A 21,979-nucleotide genomic window follows, 5' to 3' on the forward strand; every position below is an offset into this window, starting at 1 on the left:
GCTGCGGTTTCGTGTCGGTCTGTCCTCTGGCTTGGCGGGGGGTGGTGAGGGGCAGGGGTTGCCCTATGTGACGCGGTGGCCTCCTGCGTGGGTGAGGGCTCTCCCCCGTGGAGTGCACCTTGGCAGCTGCCACAGGCTGCTGGCTGCAACACGCCTGGTTGGAGAGAGTCTGTTTCCCCCAGTGTGGGAAACACGCTGCGATGCAGGTGAAATCCCACACTTCCTCTTTTGACAGCTGATTCAGCTCATTAACTGACCTCAACAAGCAAGGTAAGTACTCTCAAGTGGAACCCCGCTGGCTTTAATTGCCTGCGGGATTCCCACCAGCGGGGGCCACGCACGCAGCCCCGCACGTCATCGGGGAACCCGGAAGTGGTCGGGATCGCGGCGCGATCCGGTCACGTGACCTCATATCGGGATTTTCGGGGCCCCCCCGCTGGAAACCCGCAGGAAACCCGACCCTAAAATCGAGCCCATAGAGTACAAAAGCAAGGAAGTTATGCTCAATCTTTATAAAACACTGGTTAGGCCTCAGCTGGAATATTGTGTTCAATTCTGGGCACCATACTTTAGGAAGGATGTCAACGCCTTAGGGAGGGTGCAGAAGAGATTTACTGGAATGGTACCAGGGATGAGGGACTTCAGTTGTGTGGAGAGATTGGAGAAGCTGGGGTTGTTATTCTCCTTAGAGCAGAGAAGGTTAAGGAGAGATTTGATAGAGGTGTTCAAAGTCATGAACAGTTTTGATAGAGTAAATAAGGAGAAACTGCTCCCTATGGCAGAAGGGTCAGTAACTAGATTGGCAAAAGAACCAGAGGAAGAATTTTTTTTACGCAGCGGGTTGTTGTGATCTGCAACGCACTGCCTGAAAGGGTGGTGGAGGAAGATTCAATAATAACTTTCAAAAAGGAATCAGATAAATACTTGTAGGGGAAAGAGCAGGGGAGTGGGATTAATTGGATAGCTCTACCAAAGAGCCGGCACAGGCACGATGGGCCGAATGGCCTTCTGTGCTGTATCATTCCAAGATTCTGATACTTCTTTGATGTTAACGACATAAACTCGCACATTACCCCGATTTGTATTCATTCAGCATGCGCCTCCGCCACCGAAATGCAGTGACCACTGAAAATGACGGTCAGAGCAATAACAGCAAGAATGGGGCTTAAGTCAAATCACTTGATTCTAGAGGTTGCCCTGCCTCTTTCTTGTCGTGTGGAGTGGTTTAAAATCGATCCCTTTGTCTTAGTGCCTGTTTAAAGGGGAAGTTTCCCTTTCCATGGCCAAATTGCTAAACAAATCAACATTAATATTCCCTAAAAGTCTCAGCATTGTAACAGTCTTGAAGGTATATTTGAAGTGCATTTCAGAAATGAAGGTAGTGGCACTAGAGAATTCAGCTGCCATATTTATTTACAGTACCACAAACAGTACATTGTGTCATTCACACCCAAGGCTTTTACACAAATTGCACAGATCCTTGTAGAACTTTGAGACAGCTGAGCTTCAGCTTTCATTTGTTACAATTTCAAAATAAAGTCTAGTTGTGGCCAAACCACAAGAGACAATGTTGCTTCAAACATGAGGATAATTACTGCACCTTATAACTGAGGATTTTGCTGAGACAAACTTTATTAAAGCTATAGTGAATGACCCATCATGGTTTATGTTGGAATAGGATACGACACTAATTAAAGTTTGAAGTGAGAGCAGAATGATTTAATTAGCATAAGTCTTCTATTCCAGTATGAAATCTGCTAGACTATTCATGATAGCTATTAATACATAATTTAGAATGCACCAGTTTTACATTTATTTCAGATATGTTTTTGCTTTTTTCCTGTTGACAGAAAGAATTTTAAGTTTAGTTTTAGAATGTCTGTTTTTTGTTCCATTTGTAAGAATAAGAGTTATCTTTAGACTATTTGGTGTCATCTTGGTTTCTTCAATTGATTCAGAATTTATTCTTTAATCAAATATTTGCATCAGACAATAATTATTGCTGGGAATCAAGTCCAAAGAGAGACTTTAAGCACCATGTGTTAATTTTAGAATAGTTTACAAAGAAAAATTAAACATTTCACTCAATAAAATTCATCTTTGCAAGCTTTAAATTATTAAATTAAACTTTTCTGTAACAAAACACTTAAAATAGGAAAGGCAGAAAAGTAACAAATAGCACAACATTGCAGACGTCATAATTAAATGTGCATGTGACAGTGTATAGAGAAGTGGTTTATTGAATTAAGGTTTTGCAGGTTCATTGTGAAATAGTGCAGCCAACATCTGACAAAAACATGGAACTGTGATCAAAAGCAGTATATACAAGTGTGTTTATGTGCAATAAAGGGTAATTAAATTTTTAAAATTATAAACAAGCATGAGTACTTATTTATATTGTTAAATATACAACTGAATTCTTTATTTATGTGTGCTTTTTTCTTTACACAAATGGAATGGATGGAATTGATTATTTACAATCAGTAGGTAACTAATCTGCATTGTAAAATTCTCTATACAGGTAACTATGAGCTTGTTCCAGCAGTGGAGCTTCTTCTTCAGTCTCATCCAACTACGGCAGGTAGTATAGTATCAGGGATTAATCTGCAAGTTTTGAAACAAGGCCTTTCCCTCTGGTTATGTTATTGATCAGCATAAAATTACAAAATGTGCAAAAGCTTTAAATTCCTCAGATTAGTTGCTGCATTTAACTATGGTAAGACCAATGGGTCTTGGCCCCTTCAAGTTCCCAGATTTTGACACAGTGGAATATTTAGAGTACTTTCATTAGGGCTTTTAAAAGAAGTAGAGGCAGATGATTTCACTCCCTGTAAAAATATATAGGATCTAGAAGATTCCCCCCACCCCAACCCAACGCTCTGCAAATAGAATCACTTAAGATCACGCGAAGGGACAATGGCATATTGGTCATTCCATATAAAGTCTAGGAGATCAACATCAGAAATGCAAATCACTTTGCTGATCTTTAGAAATTGGAGAAAATGCGTCTTAGAGCACTTTATAAATAAATTAAAATAAAGTACAGACATCATAAGTATGTAACTTTGCTTTGGAGATTTCAGGATAATTGGCTTCACATGCATTGATTAAAGTGGGAAAAAATAACAGAAATTGACAGAATTTGGTACTCCATGGGAGCCTAAATTCAGGTTCTGTGATACCCAAGTGTGGTAAGTTTAACTCCTGAGAATTCTAACATTCTGAGCCAATAGTTAATAAATATTCCGCAAGTAGCTGGTCAAATTGAATTGAAAGCTTCACTGATGGGTCAATTTGTTTATTCCATACCCATTTCCCTCCCCCAAATTTTCTAACGGTTGTGATCATTTTTGCAGCTATCCTGGAATGCACATTGATAAGTGTGCACAGACAGCGTGCAATAAAGATTGAATGAAAGGAAATGGTAAATCAGACAAGTGAGCCCATCACCTGTGTTCCGGGTTGAAAAGTGCTGTATCTATTCAGAGTTTAAAATTCTCTGTTTACTGCACTTGTAATGAGTATGGAGTATTTTAAATTTGTACTATAGGCTAAAATTGAGTTTAACTGTGATCAAACCAGCACAGGACAAGCATAATCTTACAGTGCACCTTAAATACAGCAGTCTGTACAGTACAATTCACTCAATATTACAAAAGATAAAATTCCAGCTAAACAAAAAAAAAGCAAAAAGCAAAATGGGTAAATTTTAAAGCAGCTCCAGACTAGAAGCAGCCACACGGCACAGAACTAAATAATAAACTGGATTAAACTAAAATAATAAAACATTACTATGGCTATGTAGGAAATCACAATGGCCTTTTTTTGATTGTACTTAGCCACAGTTATTACTCTTCAAATTGTAATGCAGAGCACACAAATTAACATTGACTAATTAGAGGATAAAATTTCAAGCCGCATGCTTATTTCATAAGGGAAAAAAGTAAGTTAATTTTCACTAGCAACAGCTGGAGATGGCAGTGAATTTATTGTTATTCACAGATCGATTGATATTCAGTTCATTTAGATTCTAATCATGTAAAACCAGTTGCAAATTGCCCTCCTTCCTAGATTTTTAAAAAATAATACTTCCAGTCAATGCTGGATCTGTCATAAAACATGACCAATAGACTTCACAATTTACAGCAATATATTTTCTTTACTATAAATTATTTCAATAACCTCTGAATACAAATATTAAAATGTATATTGTAAGTATTGAAGCTTATCCTGATTTTAACCTGTTGTCAAATTAGACACATTCTAAAATGTGTTGAACACTTGAAAATTCTTCTTATTTGGATTTTATAGATGTGAGTTCATTTTTATATAATGTTCAGTCTCAACAAAAAAAAATGTTTAGAAAATTATGTGATGAATTCTATCTGCATAGTTACAAAATCTGCAGGACAGTAATCACTAATGCACACAGGTTGCTGGATGATGTAATGTTGGGCACTGCCCTGTCAGGGAATAAAACTAAGTACAGGAGTCCCTGCTTTGTTCATTTGATCACAATAAGGTCTAAACTCCTCACACAAGAATTCAGTACACATGAGGGTTGGATACGCAAAAGCTGTAGGCTCCTCCGTGGTGTCCCAGAATCCCTTTCTTCTTTGCCAAATCTTGTCTTGGTTGTTTTTGCACCCCCTCCCCCCAAACATAGCTCTGACCTGTGCAGAAACGTCCTGCTGAGTTTCTAACTCAAAGTACATTCATGATTATGCGCATTGATAGAGATGAAAATGCAATTAAAACAAATTAAATGTTACTATCTGAACAGGTTTTCTCATCAGTCTCACATCTATGGCTGATTCACAATTTCTCCTTTGAGGGAATCCAAATGTATGGACCAGACTGTTCTTCAATAGCTAGTTTGCATTGGTTGTAAATCTCTTCCAAGGTTTCTCCTTGTACTATTGCTGTGGGTTTAAATAAAACAAGAATTAATGCTTGTGATTATAGTTTGATAATTTTCCTTAATTTTAGTCTTTACACTTATTACTTCAAGAATGGGTCATTGGATTTTCCTCTGATGTCAATATTATTCTGCTGGTTAGTCAACAGCAGAAATGACCTAGGACCATAGGAACAGGAGTAGGCCATTCAGCCCCTCGAGCCTGTACCACCGTTCAATTAGACCATGGCTGATCTGAACCTCAACTCCATTTACCTGTCTTTGATACATATCCCTTGATACCCTTACCCAACAAAATCTATCGATCTCAGTCTTGAAAATTTCAATTGACCCAGCATTCACAGCCTATTGGGAGAGAGAATTCCACAATTCCACTTTTCTGCTGCTTTCATAGAGGTATGAAGGGGATGAGAGAAAAAACAGGATGGATAAGACATTTCTTGTTTTTTTTGGCTCAGTTAATGTTGAAAACACAACAGTCTCATACATTGTGCTCTCAGATTGGAGAGCGAGCCATTAGCACAGCTAAGGCTTTGAAACAGCTTTGTGAAGTTGGGGTTCTTCACAGTGTGCTTCTGATTTTATTTTTTAAGAACACACACATTTGGACTGTCACATATTTAGGTATATATTTTTAAGACTAGCCAGGTGGACTACAGAACCTTTCCTGGTTCTGTACTTCCCTATGTTCTGATATTCAGATACCCTAGGATGCTGAGGGAAGTAAGGGGGGAAATTGTAGAGGTGCTGGCCATAATCTTCTAGACATCCTTAGGTACAGGAGTGGTGCCAGAGGACTGGAGGATTGCAAATGTTACAACTTTGTTCAAAAAAGGGTGTAAAGATAAACCCAGCAACTATAGGCCAGTCAGTTTAACCTCAGTGGTGGGGAAATTTTTGAAAACGATAATTCGGGACAGAATCAATAGTCACTTGGACGAGTGTGGATTGATTAGGGAAAGTCAGCACGGATTTGTTAAAGGCAAATCGCGTTGAACCAACTTGATTGAGTTGAGTCAAAAAAGAGTTTTTTGATGAGGTAGATGAGGGTAATGCAGTTGATGTGGTGTATATGGATTTTCAAAAAGCATTTGATAAAGTGCCACATGTTAGGCTTGCTATTAAGGTTGCGGCCCATGGAATAAAAGGGGCAATAGCAACATGGATACAGAATTGGCTAAATGACAGGAAACAGAGAGTAGTGGTAAATGGCTGTTTTTCAGACTGGAGAGAGGTGTGCAGTGGTGTTCCCTAGGGGTCGGTGCTGGGACCACTGATTTTCTTGATATATATTAATCATTTGGACTTTGGAGTACAGGTCACAATTTCAAAATTTGCAGATGACACAAAATTTGGAAGGATAGTGAACAGTGTGGAGGATTGTGATAGCGGGTACGGTAGCATAGTGGTTATGTTACTGGACTAGTAATCTGGGGTCACGAGTTCAAATCCTGCCATGAGCAGTTGAGGAATTTAAATTCAAATAATTAAATAAAATCTGGAATTAAAAGAAACTAGTATTAGTAATGGTGGCCATGAAACTACCGGATTGTCGTAAAAACCCATCTGGTTCACTAATGCCCTTTAGGGAAGGAAACCTGCTGTCCTTACCCAGTCCGGCCTACATGTGACTCCAGACGCACAGCAATGTGGTCGATTCTGAAATGGCCGAGCAAGCCACTCAGTTATACAATCTTGCTACAAAAAGTCATAATTAGAATAAAACCGGACGCAGCACGAGGCTCCGGACACGACCAAGGCAAACGAAGTCCAGTCAACCCTGCAAAGTCCTCCTCACTAACATCTGGGGATTTGTGCCAAAATAGGGTGAGCTGTCCTACAGACTAGTCAAGCAACAGCCTGACTATATGACATAGCCATACTCACAGAATCATACCTTTCAGCCAAAGTCCTCAGACTCTTCCATCACCATCCCTGGGTATGTCCTGTCCCACCGGCAGGACAGACCCACCAGAGGTGGCGGTACAGTAATATACAGTCAGGAGGGAGTGGCCCTGGGGGTCCTCAACATTGACGTCGGACCCCATGAAATCTCATAGCATCAGGCCAAACATGGGCAAGGAAATCTCCTGCTGATTACCACCTACCGCCATCCCTCAGCTGATGGATCAGTCCTCCTCCATGTTGAGCACCACTTGTAGGAAGCACTGAGGGTAGCAAGGGCACAAAATGTTCTCTGGGTGGATGACTTAAATGTCCATCACTAAGAGTGGCTCGGTAGCACCACTACTGATCGAGCTGGCCGAGTCCTGAAGGACATAGTCTGCCAGACTGGGCCTACGGCAGGTGGTGAGAGAACCAACACTGAGGGAAAAACCTACTTGACCTCGTCCTCACCAATCTACCTGTCGCAGATGCATCTGTTCATGACAGTATTGGTAGGAGTGACCACCGCACAATCCTTGTGGAGACGAAGTCCTGTCTTCACACTGAGGACACCATCCAAGGTGTTGTGTGGCACAACCACCGTGCTAAATGGGATAGATTCAGAACAGATGTAGCAGCTCAAAATTGGGCATCCATGAGGCACTGTGGGCCAGCAGCAGCAGAATTATATTCCAGCACAATCTGTAACCTCATGGCCCGGCATATTCCTCACTCTACCATTACCAACAAGCCAGCGGTTCAATGAGGATTGTAGAAGAGCATGCCAGGAGCAGCACCAGGCATACCTAAAAACCAGGTGCCAACCTGGTGAAGCTACAACACAAGACTACTTGCATGTTAAACAGCGGAATCAACATGCTAGACAGAGCTAAGCGATTCCATGACCAATGGATCAGATCAAAGCTCTGCAGTCCTGCCACATCCAATCCTGAATGGTGGTGGACAATTAAACAACTTACAGGAGGAGGAGGCTCTGTCAATATCCCCATCCTCAATGATGGCAGAGCTCAGCACGTGAGTGCAAAAGACAAGGCTGAAGCATTTGCAACCATCTTCAGCCAGAAGTGCCGAGTGGATGATCCATCTCGGCCTCCTCCCAATATCTCCACCATCATAGAAGCCAGTCTTCAGCCAATTTGATTCACTCCACATGATATTAAGAAACGGCAGGGTGCACTGGATACAACAAAGGCTATGGGCCCCGACCACATCCTGGCTGTAGTGTTGAAGACTAGTGCTCCAAAATTAGCCGCACCTCTAGCCAAACTGTTCCAGTACAGCTACAACACTGGCATTTACCCAACAATGTGGAAAATTGCCCAGGTATGTCCTATCCACAAAAAGCAGGACACATCCAATCCAGCCAATTACCGCCCCATCAGTCTACTCTCAACCATCAGCAAAGTGATGGAAGTTATCGTCGACAGTGCTATCAAGCAGCACTTACTCACCAATAACCTGCACACCGATGCTCAGTTTGGGTTCCGCCAGGACCACTTGGCTCCAGACCTCATTACAGCCTTGGTCCAAACATGGACAAAAGAGCTGAATTCCAGAGGTGAGGTGAGAGTGACTGCCCTTGACATCAAGGCAGCATTTGAATGAGTGTGGCACCAAGGAGCCCTGGTAAAATTGAAGTCAATGGGAATCAGGGGGAAAACTCTCCAGTGGCTGCAGTCATACCTAGCACAAAGAAAGATGGTAGTGGTTGTTGGAGGCCAATCATCTCAGCCCCAGGACATTGCTGCAGGAGTTCCTCAGGGCAATATCCTAGGCCCAACCATCTTCAGCTGCTTCATCAATGACCTTCCCTCCATCATAAGGTCAGAAATGGGGATGTTCGCTGACGATTGCACAGTGTTCAGTTCCTTTCGAAACCCCACAGATAATGAAGCAGTCCGCGCCCGCATGCAGCAAGACCTGGACAACATCCAGGCTTGGGCTAATAAGTGGCAAGTAACACTTGCGCCAGACAAGTGCCAGGCAATGACCACCTCCAACAAGAGAGAGTCTAACCACCTCCCCTTGACATTCAACGGCATTACCATCGCCGAATCCCCCACCATCAACATCCAGGGGGTCACCATCGACCAGAAACTTAACTGGACCAGCCACATAAATACTGTGGCTACAAGAGCAGGTCAGAGGCTGGGTATTCTGCAGCGAGTGACTCACCTCCTGACTTCCCAAAGCCTTTCCACCATCTACAAGGCACAAGTCAGGAGTGTGATGGAATACTCTCCACTTGCCTGGATGACTGCAGCTCCAACAACACTCAAGAAGCTTGACACCGTCCAGAACAAAGCAGCCCACTTGATTGGCACCCCATCCACCACCCTAAACATTTACTCCCTTCACCACCGGCGCACGATGGCTGCAGTGTGTACCATCCACAGGATGCACGGCAGCAACTCGCCAAGGCTTCTTCGACAGCACCTCCCAAACCTGCAACCTCTACCATCTGGAAGGACAAGGGCAGCAGGCACATGGGACCAACACTACCTGCACATTCCCCTCCAAGTGACACACCATCCCGACTTGGAAATATATCGCCGTTCCTTCATCGTCACTGGGTCAAAATCCTGGAACTCCCTACCTAACAGCACTGTGGGAGAACCTTCACCACATGGACTGCAGCAGTTCAAGAAGGCGGCTCACCACCACCTTCTCAAGGGCAATTAGGGATGGGCAATAAATGCTGGCCTTGCCACAAACTCCCACATCCCATGAACGAATGAAAAAAGAGGATATCGACACTGTGGTGGCATGGGCAGATACATGGCAGATGAAGTTTCATGTGGAAAAATGCGAGGTGATGCATTTCGGTAGGAAAAATGAGGAGAGGCAATATAAATTAGAGGGCACAATTCTAAAAGAGGTAGAGGAACAGAGGGATTTGGGAGTATATGCGCACAAATCATTGAAGTTGGCAAGGCAGGTTGAGAAAGTGGTTGAAAAAGCATACGGGGTCCTGGGCTTTATAAATAGAAGCATAGAGTACAAAGGCAAGGAAGTCATGCTGAACCTTTATAAAACACTGGTTCGGCCACAACTGGAGTAGTATGTCCAGTTCTGGGCAACGCACTTTTGGAAGCATGTGAAGGCCTTAGAGAGGGTGCAGAGGAGATTTACTAGAAAGATTCCAGGGATGAGGGACTTAAATTACGAGGACTGGAGAATCTGGGATTGCTCTCCTTGGAACAGAGAAGGTTGAGAGGAGATTTGATAGAGGTATTCAAAATCATGAAGGATCTAGACAGAGTAGATAGAGAGAAACTGTTCCCATTGGCGGAAGGGTCAAGAACCAGAGGGCATAGATTTAAGGTGATTGGCAAAAGAATCAAAGGTGATATGAGGAAAAACTTTTTATACAGTGAGTGGTTAGGATCTGAAATGCACAGCCCAGGTGAATGGTGGAGGCAGATTCAATCATTGCCTTCAAAAGTGAACTGGATAAGTTCTTGAAATGAAAAAATATGCAGGGCTACGGGGATAGGGCGGGGCAGTGGGACGAGCTGGATTGCTCATGCATAGAGCCGGTGCGGATTCGATGGGCCGAATGGCCTCCTTCCATGCTGTAACCGTCTATGATTCTATGATTTGCTCATTTCAATCCCCAGTGAATACTTAGCTACTATTTCAAAAATATTATATCTGTTCGTCACTGCTTGTATTAAATCCTGGAAGCAGGGAGGTTTCAACTGCTATGTTATCAGTCCTCATGGAGACGAAGTCCCGTCTTTGCACTGAGGACACCATCCAATGTGTTGTGTGCTAAATGGGATAGATTCAGAACAGATCTAGCAGCTCAAAACTGGGCGTCCATGAGGCGCTGTGGGCCATCAGCAGCAGCAGAATTATATTCCAGCACAATCTGTAACCTCATGGCCCGGCATATTCCTCGCTCTACCATTACCAACAAGCAAGTGGATCAACCCTGGTTCAATGAGGATTGTAGAAGAGCATGCCAGGAGCAGCACCAGGCATACCTAAAAATGAGGTGCCAACCTGGTGAAGCTACAACACAAGACTACTTGCATGTTAAACAGCGGAATCAACATGCTAGACAGAGCTAAGCGATTCCATGACCAATGGATCAGATCAAAGCTCTGCAGTCCTGCCACATCCAATCCTGAATGGTGGTGGACAATTAAACAACTTACAGGAGGAGGAGGCTCTGTCAATATCCCCATCCTCAATGATGGCAGAGCTCAGCACGTGAGTGCAAAAGACAAGGCTGAAGCATTTGCAACCATCTTCAGCCAGAAGTGCCGAGTGGATGATCCATCTCGGCCTCCTCCCAATATCTCCACCATCATAGAAGCCAGTCTTCAGCCAATTTGATTCACTCCACATGATATTAAGAAACGGCAGGGTGCACTGGATACAACAAAGGCTATGGGCCCCGACCACATCCTGGCTGTAGTGTTGAAGACTAGTGCTCCAAAATTAGCCGCACCTCTAGCCAAACTGTTCCAGTACAGCTACAACACTGGCATTTACCCAACAATGTGGAAAATTGCCCAGGTATGTCCTATCCACAAAAAGCAGGACACATCCAATCCAGCCAATTACCGCCCCATCAGTCTACTCTCAACCATCAGCAAAGTGATGGAAGTTATCGTCGACAGTGCTATCAAGCAGCACTTACTCACCAATAACCTGCACACCGATGCTCAGTTTGGGTTCCGCCAGGACCACTTGGCTCCAGACCTCATTACAGCCTTGGTCCAAACATGGACAAAAGAGCTGAATTCCAGAGGTGAGGTGAGAGTGACTGCCCTTGACATCAAGGCAGCATTTGAATGAGTGTGGCACCAAGGAGCCCTGGTAAAATTGAAGTCAATGGGAATCAGGGGGAAAACTCTCCAGTGGCTGCAGTCATACCTAGCACAAAGAAAGATGGTAGTGGTTGTTGGAGGCCAATCATCTCAGCCCCAGGACATTGCTGCAGGAGTTCCTCAGGGCAATATCCTAGGCCCAACCATCTTCAGCTGCTTCATCAATGACCTTCCCTCCATCATAAGGTCAGAAATGGGGATGTTCGCTGACGATTGCACAGTGTTCAGTTCCTTTCGAAACCCCACAGATAATGAAGCAGTCCGCGCCCGCATGCAGCAAGACCTGGACAACATCCAGGCTTGGGCTAATAAGTGGCAAGTAACACTTGCGCCAGACAAGTGCCAGGCAATGACCACCTCCAACAAGAGAGAGTCTAACCACCTCCCCTTGACATTCAACGGCATTACCATCGCCGAATCCCCCACCATCAACATCCAGGGGGTCACCATCGACCAGAAACTTAACTGGACCAGCCACATAAATACTGTGGCTACAAGAGCAGGTCAGAGGCTGGGTATTCTGCAGCGAGTGACTCACCTCCTGACTTCCCAAAGCCTTTCCACCATCTACAAGGCACAAGTCAGGAGTGTGATGGAATACTCTCCACTTGCCTGGATGACTGCAGCTCCAACAACACTCAAGAAGCTTGACACCGTCCAGAACAAAGCAGCCCACTTGATTGGCACCCCATCCACCACCCTAAACATTTACTCCCTTCACCACCGGCGCACGATGGCTGCAGTGTGTACCATCCACAGGATGCACGGCAGCAACTCGCCAAGGCTTCTTCGACAGCACCTCCCAAACCTGCAACCTCTACCATCTGGAAGGACAAGGGCAGCAGGCACATGGGACCAACACTACCTGCACATTCCCCTCCAAGTGACACACCATCCCGACTTGGAAATATATCGCCGTTCCTTCATCGTCACTGGGTCAAAATCCTGGAACTCCCTACCTAACAGCACTGTGGGAGAACCTTCACCACATGGACTGCAGCAGTTCAAGAAGGCGGCTCACCACCACCTTCTCAAGGGCAATTAGGGATGGGCAATAAATGCTGGCCTTGCCACAAACTCCCACATCCCATGAACGAATGAAAAAAGAGGATATCGACACTGTGGTGGCATGGGCAGATACATGGCAGATGAAGTTTCATGTGGAAAAATGCGAGGTGATGCATTTCGGTAGGAAAAATGAGGAGAGGCAATATAAATTAGAGGGCACAATTCTAAAAGAGGTAGAGGAACAGAGGGATTTGGGAGTATATGCGCACAAATCATTGAAGTTGGCAAGGCAGGTTGAGAAAGTGGTTGAAAAAGCATACGGGGTCCTGGGCTTTATAAATAGAAGCATAGAGTACAAAGGCAAGGAAGTCATGCTGAACCTTTATAAAACACTGGTTCGGCCACAACTGGAGTAGTATGTCCAGTTCTGGGCAACGCACTTTTGGAAGCATGTGAAGGCCTTAGAGAGGGTGCAGAGGAGATTTACTAGAAAGATTCCAGGGATGAGGGACTTAAATTACGAGGACTGGAGAATCTGGGATTGCTCTCCTTGGAACAGAGAAGGTTGAGAGGAGATTTGATAGAGGTATTCAAAATCATGAAGGATCTAGACAGAGTAGATAGAGAGAAACTGTTCCCATTGGCGGAAGGGTCAAGAACCAGAGGGCATAGATTTAAGGTGATTGGCAAAAGAATCAAAGGTGATATGAGGAAAAACTTTTTATACAGTGAGTGGTTAGGATCTGAAATGCACAGCCCAGGTGAATGGTGGAGGCAGATTCAATCATTGCCTTCAAAAGTGAACTGGATAAGTTCTTGAAATGAAAAAATATGCAGGGCTACGGGGATAGGGCGGGGCAGTGGGACGAGCTGGATTGCTCATGCATAGAGCCGGTGCGGATTCGATGGGCCGAATGGCCTCCTTCCATGCTGTAACCGTCTATGATTCTATGATTTGCTCATTTCAATCCCCAGTGAATACTTAGCTACTATTTCAAAAATATTATATCTGTTCGTCACTGCTTGTATTAAATCCTGGAAGCAGGGAGGTTTCAACTGCTATGTTATCAGTCCTCATGGAGACGAAGTCCCGTCTTTGCACTGAGGACACCATCCAATGTGTTGTGTGCTAAATGGGATAGATTCAGAACAGATCTAGCAGCTCAAAACTGGGCGTCCATGAGGCGCTGTGGGCCATCAGCAGCAGCAGAATTATATTCCAGCACAATCTGTAACCTCATGGCCCGGCATATTCCTCGCTCTACCATTACCAACAAGCAAGTGGATCAACCCTGGTTCAATGAGGATTGTAGAAGAGCATGCCAGGAGCAGCACCAGGCATACCTAAAAATGAGGTGCCAACCTGGTGAAGCTACAACACAAGACTACTTGCATGTTAAACAGCGGAATCAACATGCTAGACAGAGCTAAGCGATTCCATGACCAATGGATCAGATCAAAGCTCTGCAGTCCTGCCACATCCAGTCCTGAATGGTGGTGGACAATTAAACAACTTACAGGAAGAGGAGGCTCTGTCAATATCCCCATCCTCAATGATGGCAGAGCTCAGCACGTGAGTGCAAAAGACAAGGCTGAAGCATTTGCAACCATCTTCAGCCAGAAGTGCCGAGTGGATGATCCATCTCGGCCTCCTCCCAATATCTCCACTATCATAGAAGCCAGTCTTCAGCCAATTTGATTCACCCCACGTGATATCAAGAAACGGCTGAGTGCACTGGATACAGCAAAGGCAATGGGCCCCGACAACATCCCGGCTGTAGTGCTGAAGACATGTGCTCCAGAACTAGCCGCACCTCTAGCCAAACTGTTCCAGTACAGCTACAACACTGGCATCTACCCGACAATGTGGAAAATTGCCCAGGTATGTCCTGTCCACAAAAAGCAGGACAAATCCAATCCGGTCAATTACCACCCCATCAGTCGACTCTCAATCATCAGCAAAGTGATGGAAAGTGTCGTCAACAGTGCTATCAAGCGGCACTTACTCACCAATAACCTGCTCACCGATGTTCAGTTTGGGTTCCGCCAGGACCACTCGGCTCCAGACCTCATTACAGCCTTGGTCCAAACATGGACAAAAGAGCTGAATTCCAGAGGTGAGGTGAGAGTGACTGCGCTTGACATCAAGGCAGCATTTGACCGAGTGTGGCACCAAGGAGCCCTGGTAAAATTGAAGTCAATGGGAATCAGGGGGAAAACTCTCCAGTGGCTGCAGTCATACCTAGCTCAAAGGAAGATGGTAGTGGTTGTTGGAGGCCAGTCATCTCAGCCCCAGGACATTGCTGCAGAAGTTCCTCAGGGCAATATCCTAGGCCCAACCATCTTCAGCTGCTTCATCAATGACCTTCCCTCCATCATAAGGTCAGAAATGGGAATGTTCGCTGATGATTGCAGAGTGTTCAGTTCCTTTCGCAACCCCACAGATAATGAAGCAGTCCGTGCCCGCGTGCAGCAAGACCTGGGCAACATCCAGGTTTAGGCTGATAAGTGGCAAGTAACATTTGCGCCAGACAAGTGCCAGGCAATGACCACCTCCAACAAGAGAGAGTCTAACCACCTCCCCTTGACATTCAACGGCATTACCATTGCCGAATCCCCCACCATCAACATGCTGGGGGTCACAATTGACCAGAAACTTAACTGGACCAGCCATATAAATACTGTGGCTACAAAAGCTGGTCAGAGGCTGGGTATTCTGCAGCAAGTGACTCACCTCCTGACTCCCCAAAGCCTTTCCACCATCTACAAGGCACAAGTCAGGAGTGTGATGGAATACTCTCCACTTGCCTGGATGAGTGCAGCTCCAACAACACTCAAGAAGCTTGACACCATCCAGGACAAAGCAGCCCGCTTGATTTGCACCCTATCCACCACCCTAAACATTCACTCTCTTCACCACCGGTGCACTGTGGCTGCAGTGTGTACCATCCACAGAACAGCAACTCGCCAAGGCTTCTTCGACAGCACCTCCCAAACCCCCGACTTCTACCATCAAGTAGGACAATGGCAGCAAGCACATGGGAACAACACCACCTGCATGTTCTGCTCCAAGTCACACACCATCCCAACTTGGAAATATATCGCCGTTCCTTCATCGTCGCTGGGTCAAAATCCTGGAACTCCCTACCCAACAGCACTGTGGAAAATCTTCACCAAATAGACTGCAACGGTTTAAGAAGACGGCTCACCACCACCTTCTCAAAGGCAATTAGGGATGGGCAATAAAGGCTGGCCGCCCCAGTGACGCCCACATCCCATGAACGAATAAAAAAAAACTTTTATGGATTTAAAAAGTTTGTTTGTTGCGTTTAACAATTCTATTTGTCAGGTCATCGTGAATTGTTCTCTGACCAAGCTGGGAACCTGCCCCCAGGCGTTTGCCAATAGTGCTCTGTAATCATTGGAAAAAAGAGGGGTTCCAGGATCAGTCAAACATCATTACCATTCACGGCCATTAAACATTTTTGTGTATGTTTCCTATATATGTTTGAACTATTAGTGTTATATTGAAGTGTACAGGGTAGATTTTGGCTATGGGCGGTCGTTTGGTGGATCGTGCACCTGAGAGGGAAGATTAACCTCTTATCTGAAAGACGGCACCTCGGACAGTGCAGCACTCCCTCAGTACCGCACGGAAGTGTCAGCCTAGATTATTGATACTGCCTTTTAAATGTATTACCTTTCATTTTTTTATTATTTACAATGTGTCACCTTAGAGCACAGATGTATGCAGTTACAGTTAGGATTTTGGGGTTGAAAGAACTTTACTGTTAGAATTACTGGTTGCACACTTTAAATTATTTTAAACCTCTTTCAAAATGGTTTGTAATAGTCCAGAGCAACATATCTGCAATTAGTCACATCAGAGATATTGTAAATGTGAACAAACTTCAAGTCTTAACTTTTAATAAGACTTGATCTTCTTACAATTATATGCTGAAAAAATATAACTGAAAAAAATAGACAAAGTAATGACATGGTAAACTGTTGCTGAATAGCGTCTGAAGTAGCACATGTCAGATTAGCTATTCCATCATCAAGTATTTTAACAATGGCTAGACTGGTATCATGTCCAGATTAGAACTGATAAATCTATATCAAAAAGCATTGCATTTAGCAGTGGATGTAAAGTAATGTAGAACAAATCATTTGCATGCTATTTTCTGCTTAGTGCTCTACTGTGTTTCCATAAATACATTTTTGATTAACCTTACATTTAACAAAACTATAATCTGAAATAAATGCAATGGAAAAATGCACAGTGACAAAGTTCCACTGCATACAGCTATGTGCAAACAACTCAAAAATGATTTTACTGTAAAAGTCTAATGGTGCAGTTTGTCTCACCTATAAAGGGCAGCAAAACCGGCTACTCTTTATATACTGAGGAAAGCTAATCCTGACATTTCAGAACAGTCACTGCACAAGCTTTCTGATTTCTTTTCAAAAGCTTTATTGTAGCTGAGTGGATGCACACCTGTAAAATGTTCTCCAAATTCCTGTTCCAGTTTCAAAGCTCTATCAAATGTCTTTTTGCCTTGCTCTTCTGTCAGGCGCTTATTCATTTCCCTGTAACAGAAAAAGTCAGCATCACGTTTTACACAATATTTACCAAGAAGCTTGCCCATGATTAGGATTCTGTAGGAGAGGCTGTAGGAAATCATAATGTGACAATCAAGGGGATTTCAACAACCCAGTGGTTAAGTGAAAAAAACAAGGACATGTGGAAAGGATCGCTGAAAGTACAATTTCATGGAGGTAATTAAAATGCTTCTGAACACAACATCTGAAGCAACATATTATAGCAGATTCTCTAGATTTCATAAAATGATAGAATCGTAGAAAATACGATACAGAAGGAAGCCGTTCAGCTTGCTATATCCGTGTCAGCTGTTTATATTGGGATTAATCCATTTGAGCTTGTTAGTATCTCAGAATTAAGTGACCACTAGGGGCCTGATTATTGTGCAATTTAAATCAATGTCTTAATTAAGGCCAAGGCGAAGAATAAGAATAGAGTAGTACAAGAAATTAGGAAAAAAAAACATTGGAGTTGTAAGGAGAAATAAAAGTATGAATTAAAACAGAAAGAGACTTATCTTGTCATCACCAGATGGTAGTATGTGCCAGTTTTGATCTCTGTTTCTACTACTGACATAATTTTTACCAGTGAGATGTGTGTGCCTATCACCTGGAACTTCCACGGGGGTACTCCCCTCATCCAATATACCTTCAGCGGTAGATCAATGGAAACCCCAGAGAAATGGCATAAACAGCCATCCACGCTGTTTCTCTGGAGTTTCTGTTGAACTTCAGCAGATGATCGGGAGAACCCCTGCGTAGATTCTACCCATATATGTATCATTTTAAAGTCATGGTAACCTTAAGAAGGAATCCAAGCACTTCCTTGGAATACTGTAATGGCCACTTAGTGATTATTTATCGGAGAGCCTCCTGTAAGCTTTAATTCAGAATTAATCAAATTATAGGGTCTTTGAAGGAGAAGGGATATTTTATGTGCTAATTTTGAGATCAGCCAAACAGACAAAGGTGGTGCTTGCAACCAGTGGGGTAGAAATTGGTAGGCCTTGTGCCTGTTTTTTGGGCAAAAAATGGGCACAAAGCATATCAAACTGCTCAGGCATTAGCCCCACTGTTAAATTTGTGGGGGTATTTTCTTAGGTGTTTTGGGCAGATGCTTAAAACAGGTGTTGGCCCCTATGTAGCTTAGAGTCCTTATGCATGTGGAAGGAACCCATCGACAAATTAGATGGTGATGCCCGATGCCTGCCTCGCTCAGGATTCTACAGTGACCCCCTCGATTGGAAAATCCAGGTAATGTAAAACATTTTTTTGTTAAAAAACCCATCCTGTGGAACTAGGAGGAGCAGGGGCGCTCTCCCATCTCTACAAGAACAAATAGTTTAGCCACTACACAGTAGCATTTGCTGCCTTTTGAGGCAATGGGAGATTCTTCAGTAAGCAATTTTCCGCAATTCAGGGTTAATTGTTAAATATGGGCTAAACTTAGCCTTATCTGATAAAGAGTAAAAAATTAGGCTTCAGTTCATAAGCAACTCGGTCTGCTTATGAAAACAGTAGTTTAGCCATGAATATCAGAAAAGTGTTAAGCTTACATACAAAAAAAATTACAGCAATAAAACTACTTGGACATTAGCATAGCTTTCTTACTGTAATATTAATTCTATGCAAAAATAAACATTTCCAAAGGAAGTCTGATTAAAAATATAAACATTTCAATTCTGTTTGTTCAATCATTCTCTCTCTCTACATTCCCATTCTCCTCTGTTCTTTTGTTCTTAGCTTTAACTTCACTTTTTTCTATATGACCTATTTTCTGATTTAGCTTAAAAAATGCTAAAGTCTCTTTTTTATCTGCTTCACTGAATTTGTGCTGTCCAGTTTGGAGGTGGGAACTTTTTTTTAAAAAGAGGGATTTATTGGCTAACACCAACTTTAAAAGCAATGTTTTAAGCCAAACAAATGCCACAATATTGATAATTGATATGGCATTAGATGGAGTGCTAACACATTTTTATGTGACAACAGGAAGACCCTGATACTGAATGAGTGAACTCATCAGAGGCCATGAAGGGAAAGCACGTCTGAAGAAATCACACAATGAGGGTTGATTTGTTTTTGTTTTCTCTTGTGGTTCCTCCATTCCAACTGAAGCTAGGACCCCATCTTCATCATTGGATGAAAACCAGTTCTACAGACCAATTATTCAGCAGCAATGAAATTTGAACTGGCCGTGTCATTGGAGTGGCCAGGTCAACTTTTTAATACTTTTTGCTGGCCAATGTGGGGTACTACAAGATCTCAATAAGTTAGTTCATCAGCACTCCTGGGAACTGTGAGCTGGTAAAGTAAGTCTGTATTGCTGTAAGAGTTAACATAAGAACATAAGAAATAGGAGCAGGAGTAGGCCATACGGCCCCTCGAGCCTGCTCCGCCATTCAATCAGATTATGGCTGATCTTCGACCTCAACTCCACTTTCCCACCCAATCCCCTTATGCTAATTCAGCTCTCTCAAAGCCAGGTTTCCTTTAAGTCAGTTCTGCGCACACCCAACTCCCTTCCACAAAAAATAAAAAGGATTTTTAACACCATCTTAATTCTTTGCATTTTATTTTTAAACGGCAGTACTAGGTGAAAATATTTTTTTTAATATTGTTTTGATAAACAAAAGCATACAGTGCAAGTACTTCATACTGAAAGGTGAACATTTGCAACACAAAATTTCCAGAAAGCATCTTTGACATACATCCTAGAGTAAAGGCATAGGCTCATTACTCTAAAATAACCTTATAACTTCTCTATACCACAAAACTCACAATAAAGGTTACACACCAGAATTACACAACTTGTGTATGTAATTTTGACCAGTTGAAAAATATTGCATCAAATATCTAACAAATCAGACATACGGCGTGACTGATAGATATTGCACAGCATAAACAGACACCAGTACATATTAGGATATCCATATATATCCATGCACTTCGAATGTACTGTGGTCTGGATATTAATCTTCATCACGTAATCAGCAATGTTCTGTTGCTATTAAACACCTCTGGATCTGCTGGAATCAAAACACACGTGCCCAAGTGGTAGTTTGACTCTACTTCACTTCTGAAATGACTACACTGTTTTCTGGCCAATGGAGAAAGGCTCATCAATGCACATTAGCCTATAGATTCATACAGCCGGTGTCAACAGTCATGTAACTGTACAGTTGAACTTTCATTTGTTGGATGTCAGGTGAATTTTGGAAGTTGACCGTCTGATGCTGACCTCAGTCCAGGTAGCATTGCTTATTGAATACTTCATATTGGAAAGGGGCTGCAGGATAATATGGGTTCAAAGTTGTCCAGAACCAAGTCATATCTTTGACATTAATCTTCTTGTTCAGTGTTGTTTACAAAAGCAATGTTGGCGATGCTCCAGGCTAGCCTACGGCCATTCCAAGTCAACGACTTAATTTTCAAATGCACTGCATTTTATCACCCTCTCAGCTTAAATTCCTTACACCAAGATGCACCATTTCAAGATAAAAGCAACATTACAACTCACATGATTTGAAATCTCTTTAGGTTTACATCCGTAGGTCTAAGTTGTGCACAGTACACCATTTGCAAACAAACCACAGAACCATATTTAAACAAGGTATATTATGAAGCATCAAGATCTCATTTACCGGTCACTTTACATCAAAAGTAAACGTGAGATTGACAGTTAACTCATTCATTACGAAAGACTCCATTTAGTATCAACCCCACTGCAGTCCATGGCTTTCGGAAGACAGCATGTGGTATTGCAACTGTGGAGTGGATGCAGGCTGTGGCAACAGACCCAACCCAATGGAATAGTGTAGTACACGAGTTTAACTGTCTCTTTTTAGCAATGCACACAAACAAGTTCCAACATCTTTCATAATCCCGTATATCTTTCAAAATTTAAATATGCCTCATTTGAATACTCCCATTACATTTGATCACAAATTATACAATCATAGAAAGGTTACAGCATGGAAGGAGGCTATTCGGCCCATTGAGTCCGTGCCGGTTCTGTGCAAGAGCAATCCAGCTAGTACCACTCCCCCGTCCTATCCTGCAATTTTTTTCCTTTCAAGTACTTATCCAGTTCCTTTTTGAAGGCTATGAATGAATCTGCCTCCACCACCCACTCTGGCAATGCATTCCAGATCATAACCACTCGCTGTGTGAAAAAGATTTTCCTCATGTCACCTTTGGTTCTTTTGCCAATCACCTTAAATCTATGTCCTCTGTTTCTTGACCCTTCTGCCAATGGGAACAGTTTCTCTCTACCTACTCTGTCTAGACCCTTCATGATTTTGAATACCTCTATCAAATCTTCTCTCAACCTTCTCTGTTCCAAGGAGAACAACCCCAGCTCCGCCAGTCTATCCACATAAATAAAGTCCATCAACCCTGGAATCACTCTAATAAATCTCTTCTACATCCTCTCTAAGGCCTTCACATCTTTCCTAAAGTGCGGTGCCCAGAACTGGATACAATACTCCAGCTGGTAAATTGCTGGTAAAGGAGCAGTATTACATGCTTTACATTTTATATGGTGCCCAGAAATAGAGCTTGCACATTAATGTTCAATAGTTTTCTGATATTTCAATTTAAGAGAAATATTGGGTAGAAATATAGATGATGGAGGTGTTAGATTAATTCTTCACTTTAGACTTCTCTCTGAACACCTTAGTGGCAAATGAACACACAACATATA

The 21,979-nt window shown here is 43.0% G+C and overlaps 1 protein-coding gene across 3 annotated transcripts in view; it reads right to left on the bottom strand.

Annotated features, from left to right (window-relative positions):
* Positions 1 to 1,404: 1,404 nt before the first annotated feature.
* dlg2 (discs, large homolog 2 (Drosophila)) overlaps positions 1,405 to 21,979 on the bottom strand; it is an 861,897-nt gene continuing 841,322 nt past the window's right edge. For all 3 annotated transcript variants that reach the window (XM_067986281.1, XM_067986283.1, XM_067986282.1), the window contains 2 exons: positions 17,174 to 17,265; positions 1,405 to 4,922 (listed from right to left, as the gene is read on the bottom strand). In XM_067986281.1, coding sequence (XP_067842382.1) covers positions 4,816 to 4,922; positions 17,174 to 17,265 — 199 coding nt within the window. In that variant the 3' untranslated portion in view covers positions 1,405 to 4,815. The remainder of the gene's footprint in view (positions 4,923 to 17,173; positions 17,266 to 21,979) is intronic.

Source organism: Heptranchias perlo, chromosome 6 (assembly GCF_035084215.1).
Source record: "Heptranchias perlo isolate sHepPer1 chromosome 6, sHepPer1.hap1, whole genome shotgun sequence".
Lineage (NCBI taxonomy): Eukaryota > Metazoa > Chordata > Chondrichthyes > Hexanchiformes > Hexanchidae > Heptranchias > Heptranchias perlo.